Source organism: Monopterus albus, unplaced genomic scaffold (genome assembly GCF_001952655.1).
Source record: "Monopterus albus unplaced genomic scaffold, M_albus_1.0 scaffold277.1, whole genome shotgun sequence".
Taxonomy (NCBI): Eukaryota; Metazoa; Chordata; class Actinopteri; order Synbranchiformes; family Synbranchidae; genus Monopterus; species Monopterus albus.
Genome location: NW_018128157.1, coordinates 318,652 through 318,927, shown reverse-complemented (window position 1 = coordinate 318,927; position 276 = coordinate 318,652). Strand labels below are relative to the sequence as shown.

The 276-nt window shown below is 67.0% G+C and overlaps 1 protein-coding gene across 1 annotated transcript in view; it reads left to right on the top strand.

The window, feature by feature from the left end:
* Positions 1-6: 6 nt before the first annotated feature.
* vsx1 (visual system homeobox 1 homolog, chx10-like) overlaps positions 7-276 on the top strand; it is a 4,587-nt gene continuing 4,317 nt past the window's right edge. Inside the window, exon 1 of the mRNA XM_020622288.1 lies at positions 7-273. Coding sequence (XP_020477944.1) covers positions 50-273 — 224 coding nt within the window. The 5' untranslated portion in view covers positions 7-49. The remainder of the gene's footprint in view (positions 274-276) is intronic.

Sequence of the window (276 nt, the reverse complement as noted above, 5' to 3'; positions counted from 1 at the left end):
TCACCAGCGCCCTCCTCATCCTCGCCTGCGCGGCTTCCTGACGAGCAGCATGACGGCCAGGGAGGAGATGGGTGAAGAGAAGTCCAAAGGCAAGATGTTATCCCCGGAATTTGGGATCGACAAGTCACGGTTGCACAGCTCCGGGTTTCGCTCCAAAGGCTTCGCCATCACCGACCTGCTGGGCCTGGAGTCGGACCTGCAGGTGCGACAGCCGCCCGCGGGGGCCCCGGGCCCAGGCCTACCGGCGGCGGGCCCCCTTTCCGGAGTGGGGCCGCA